The 5346-nt window shown below is 52.4% G+C and overlaps 3 protein-coding genes across 3 annotated transcripts in view; all 3 read right to left on the reverse strand.

Annotated features, from left to right (window-relative positions):
* Nucleotides 1-32: 32 nt before the first annotated feature.
* VDBG_03443 (conserved hypothetical protein) lies at nt 33-1347 on the reverse strand (the record flags this gene model as incomplete). Its single annotated transcript, XM_003005444.1, has 3 exons — nt 33-452; nt 508-1099; nt 1250-1347. The coding sequence occupies 3 exons, from the start codon at nt 1345-1347 to the stop codon at nt 33-35; spliced, it is 1110 nt and encodes a 369-aa protein (XP_003005490.1).
* Nucleotides 1348-1979: 632 nt separating this feature from the next.
* Nucleotides 1980-3269, reverse strand: VDBG_03444 (glutamyl-tRNA(Gln) amidotransferase subunit A; the record flags this gene model as incomplete). Its single annotated transcript, XM_003005445.1, has 2 exons — nt 1980-2756; nt 3072-3269. 2 exons carry the CDS (start codon nt 3267-3269, stop codon nt 1980-1982), a joined length of 975 nt encoding a protein of 324 aa, XP_003005491.1.
* Nucleotides 3270-4908: 1639 nt separating this feature from the next.
* VDBG_03445 (cAMP-independent regulatory protein pac2) overlaps nt 4909-5346 on the reverse strand; it is a gene marked incomplete at both ends in the record, with an annotated part of 1796 nt that continues 1358 nt past the window's right edge. Inside the window, 2 exons of the mRNA XM_003005446.1 lie at nt 4909-5028; nt 5080-5188. Of these exons, the coding sequence (XP_003005492.1) occupies nt 4909-5028; nt 5080-5188 (229 nt within the window). The remainder of the gene's footprint in view (nt 5029-5079; nt 5189-5346) is intronic.

The following is a 5346-nucleotide window of genomic DNA, read 5'->3' on the forward strand; positions in this document are numbered from 1 at the left end:
TCGCTCGTCTCGAAGTCATCTTCCATGCCGCCTCAACTCGTCCCGATCTTCCTGGCCCGGCCCATCCAGACCAATAACGCGTCCTCCGTCTGACCTTCGAGGCTGACCTTTCGCTCCTCGAGCACGGCCAAATCACCAATAGCTTTCATGACCCAGTTCTGACAACCCATAATCTTGGTCATGTCGAATCCTTCCATCTGTAGCCACGTCTCATAGGGGAGGAATGGGACGTTGCCAGTCGAAGCGCAAGCCAGTAGGTCCATCCATAAAAGTACGGGCGCGTGGAAGGATAGCGCAGCATCGATGCCCCGCCGTTCCTTAGCCGAGCTTGACACAAACGACTCTATCCGGCCAGAGGCATGGAATACCAGCCGAGAGAGGTTCATCGTCTTCATAATGGCTGTTGTTGCTTGCAAGTGCGGCTGCCAGTCGCCCTTACCGCCTCGAAAGACCTGCATCGAAGCTGAGCTGACAATACGGTCGTGTTCTTCGGCGAGCCTGACTTACCTCAAAGCTGATCAGCGCCGATCCGCAAGCGATCACCTCGATGAAGTCCTCGTCATCCTTAAAGATGGCGTAACCCTGAGGCTGTCCAATGAAATCCTGCAGGCCTCTGAGGGCGCTGGTATGATACTCTAGTAGCACATCGCTGTGCCTCAAATCTTCGTTGACAGCACAAATCAGTGAGTGCTTATGCAACGCAGCGAGGCTCAACGCAGCCTTGTACAAAGGCCCGTTCTTGTTCAATAACCAAAACAGCCAGCCCCGACCCCATTTTCGATTTGAGTAATGAGTGTACTGCATGGGGAAAATGCGATCGAGGTAGTACATGAGCAGCTCGGACTCCTCATAAGATGGCGCAAAGTGTTTCCTGGTGCTGTCCTCCGACTCTGGTACTGGGCCAAGGAACGCGGCTAGATCATCTGAGAAAGGGAAGTCAACGAAGAGAGGATCATCTGGTAACAGAAAATAAGGGGTGATGACACCAGCCTCCTTCTGTAATGTGGTGTCCTCCTTGCCAGTTTCTGCTTGGGACAACGACCCGTCTGCGGTGGCGGACCTTCCGTTGGCCGTCTCCAGACTACGAGTCTGCGCAGCTCTGACCTGTTGCCGTCTCAGCTGCTTGAAGTTTTTTTTTTACGGCTGCCTTGATGCGTTGCGTTTCCTCTTTTTGCTTGACGCCGCCATCCATCCATGATGGCGCTGGCCATACCCATGACAACGACATGCCTGGTATTGCATTCCTCACAGATTGGCGACGCTGCGTCGCATTTGACGTGTCGCAGGCGACACGTCCAACAGCCCGATCTCAATCGGGAGCGCATTGGGGATGCGCGGATTGGACATGCTGGCAGGGAACACAAAGTCGGATGAACAGATGTCGATGCCAGATCAGGGGAGGAATTTACTATGAAATCGTAGCTCCCAGCCCCGCATTCTTATACGGCTCGAGTGAACTAATTCCACAGTAATCTCTTAGCGCACTCGCTACTTGAGCCTGTAAATTGCCCATCCATCGTCTCACACCTCGCAAGCCGGTGTCGATTCAGGTTCCATCCATTCACACCATAGTTGATCAACCGCATGACTGCCGTCGAGTGCCCATTCAAAGCCTTGGCCACGATGACGATCATGAATTGATCTCGCGGAAGCCGTCCTTCTGACGGATACTTCTCATGGGGCTGGCGCTTTTTGAGGCGGCCCTGCCATGTCCACCGGTTACCTGTCAATCAGACTGCTGCTTAAGGCTCACCATTGGAGACCACCTTGATACTTTCGACTTCAAAGGATGGCTCACTCGATGAACATGTCCCCTCGAGATGAATGAGTCGCACCTCGATGTCTCCGATCGCCTCGACGTTGACACTGACGACGTTAACTGTGAGATTAGCAGCTTGAGCATGACTTGGCGGATGTTCCGATCGTAATGAGCTCGCCAGAGAATCTGATGACAACGATGGAGTCAGTGGAGGGCTTCTTCAATGTCGCGTTGCCGTTTCGAACGCATATGCATATCTCAGAAGGTCAACGTCGGTGTAAGCCCTGCCAGCAAAGGTCAGCCCGACGGGCATTTGCTTGTCTGCCATGATGCCCATGGGTACGGTTATGGCCGGAACACACATGTGCTTCAGTGCTCGCGTGCCATTGGAATACTTGACGCCGTCACGCAGCGCGTGCTGCATGGACGAGAGCACCTCCTCGGCATCGGCGCGGGGGACGTCTTCATTGGTTGGGAAAACAATTGCATCACAGCCGTGCTCATCGAGCCAAGAATCGAGATCTCGCTTACGTGCAGCTTCAAGGGACCGGCGGGCCTCAGCACACCCCGGAAGGTCATGAATCGATTCTGGGCGATGGCGGATGTATGCAATCATGTCGGCGTATCGGACATGGTTTTGAGCCTCGGTGTGTTTGCGAAGGTCGTCTAAGGGCGCGTAGAAGGACCGAATCTTTTTGTGGTCGACAGTAGCTAATGTCTTGCAGTTCGGTGCATCGTTTGTGCGGAGGAAGTTATCCCAACCAAGAGCGATCATCTGGCATCGTTCGATATCAATCCAGCCCTCCGGCATGCCGGGAACATGGGCAGCCTGACCGGGAAAGTGCTGCTTGGTATAATTCTCCACCAGGGGGAAATTCGTTTCAACGGTGCTCGCGCCGAGTGTTTCCAGGTCTTTTTTAGCCTGGAGCCACAGAGCCCGGATAGAGTCGGCGAATGCAGGAGCATCCCCAGCTGATGTAGTTCCTTTGCCGATATACTACCTGGGGACGGCTAGTCGCTTTCCTTTCAATGCTGTGGGGTCCATGGGGCTGAAGAAGCTCTTAGGGCGGATTTCGGATGATTTGGGTATCTGAATCGTCTCCTGTGTCCTCCAGAAGTCCCCATCCGACATGGCCTCGTCTGTCATGATGACGTCCAAGACAGCCAACATATCCTCAACGGTTTTAGTGTGTGGTGTCAAAACATCACACGTAGGGAACAAAGGCCACACACCCCTGCAAGGGACAGCCCCTCAGGAAGCAGAGTACCCGACGATGCCGTTGATCGACGCCGGCGCGCGTCCTGAGGAAACGGTCTCGCTACCGAGCCCAGTGGGCGCAAAGCCTGCCGCTGTAGCGACACCTGAACCCAAGGAGAACCCCGAAGCGTATGATGTGCACATATATTCCTGGTTATAGGGACTCTCGGTGCGCCCGAAGTACCCCCGTTGACTCCCGCCGTCAGCCATGGGGGGCATATTCGTGCGGCCAAGGAGGATTGCGCCCGCCATGCGGAGCGATGCTACGATAGCGGCATCGGAGGTGGCGATAAGGTCTGAAAAATGCTGGAGAGGCCGCAGCGACGGCAATCCCTTCGGTACAATAGCTGTCCTTAACTGTGAACGGTATACCCTCGAGGGGGCGGGGCGATATCCCTGATGCGCGGTATTCGTCCGAAGCTTGAGCTTCGGCTAGTACATCTGGATTAAGGACACAGATGGAGTTCAGATGAGGGCCATGAAAGTCGAAACGACCGATACGGTGGAGGAACAAGGTAGTGAGCTCGACAGACGTGGTGGTCCTGGAAGCGAGGGCCCCAAGAAGTTGTGCAATGGAAGCATCGGCGATGTTGATGTTGCTGACATTCATGATTGGTATATATGGTATAAAGAGCCGAGAGTATTTATTATTGCTTCAACTTCCACTATGAGTGAATGTTCCCCAGACATCGCTTTATACTCAAATCATTAGATATATGTTGTCTCATGAACGTGTAAGTCGCGAACATGGAATTCGGGAGGAAGGTCGTAGCGAGTCAGTCCAGGGTCTTGAACGGAAGGTCGACACGAACTATGGTGACGAACCTCACGAGGTGCCATTCAGCCCTCGCGAAAGTCACGCGCCACTAACAGGAGGTCTTCATAGATTTCACGCATCTTCATAGAGCTCTATTGACGTGCCTCATGTTGCCGCCTTATCAACCACGTCGGCCTAGCAATCGAATCAGACATCTCAATTCCCGTCGTGCCCTGTCTACCATTCAACCTATGCTGGTGTATACAGGTAGTGCATAGCACTGCATGGCAGTCGGAACTGGGTACGAAAGATTCAAGCTCCAGCTCGAAAATCAGGCGAGATCCCAAGGATGCTATTGTATAAAGGACTACAGTCAAGATGTCAGTTCTGGGCTGACCCTTGAGGGCGTGATGGAGAACTGATCGTTGGATGTCATGCCGATCGGTTTGCTAACTTTCCACGGCACATGGCAGCGAATATACAAGCGAAAACTCAACATCAAGTACATACGCTTTCTCAATGAAGCCCACGATTGCATCGCCATTCTGGCAGCCATTTGTATAAAATAAATTGGGCTAGTATGATCATTCCTGAGACTTGGTGGAAAAACTTCACTTCTACATTCTCAGACTTGAATCGCCTAGTGATCTAGGACGACGAAAGACGCCACCCAGCATCCGCAACATTAAATAATTGGCACTCACAAATAAATCCTCCTGGACCTGAATCACTGTCGACAGACTCCTTTGTGAAAGGGAGTGGTTGGTCAATGCGCACCGACCTTCAGTACCTGAGCTGCCCTCGACTTGTAAGATCGACCACCTCCCCCAGAAATAGCGAGCATACTTTAAATACTCCCACCAACCAAACCTCATGTCAAAATCAGAGTCGCCTCAGGGGCAATTACTCGCAATAGAGACTCGCACGTCCCCTGGTATGTACCGTCGATCCTAAACGTCGCAGGGCAGGTTTAGCCTGTTTGAAACCTGTAAAGACCTCCTGTTGCGTGTCTGGGTGTCAAGGGTTGGTGCTTGGCCATCTCGAGCCGAGCCTGCCCACCCACCCATTTGGGGATGGGATGATGGCCTCTCGAATTGAGACGAGTAATCGCGATTTGTCATGCATCTGCATTATTCATTCTAGAATGATATTGGTGCTGGAACAGCCCGTCATGACATTATCATAGTCAAGATGCGTATAGGGACCGGAAGAATGAAGCACAGACATCTGTCCGGTCATATGGTGGATACCCATCTGCAGACAAGAGCAGACTGGGCGATGTATACTGAATGGCTATGAACACACCCTTCGTATCCGAAGCTCGCACAAGCCAACATGAGCAACAATCCCACTAGAAAACGCCCTCGATTTGCCCTCCGATGCTGGACCATCCTTCCCATTCGTGCTCATGCGTCTGTTGACCGAGAACATCATTCCTTTAGAAAATCAAGTAACGCCACGGCAATGCGAGAGATTTCAAAAAAGAAAAGAAAAAAAGAAAAGAGCCACGGACGAATCTTCCAGTGAAAATTACTGACTCTAGATGCAGAACTTCCTGTCCAACATCTGTAG

This window comes from Verticillium alfalfae, genomic scaffold, assembly GCF_000150825.1.
Source record: "Verticillium alfalfae VaMs.102 supercont1.4 genomic scaffold, whole genome shotgun sequence".
Classification (NCBI taxonomy): Eukaryota; Fungi; Ascomycota; class Sordariomycetes; order Glomerellales; family Plectosphaerellaceae; genus Verticillium; species Verticillium alfalfae.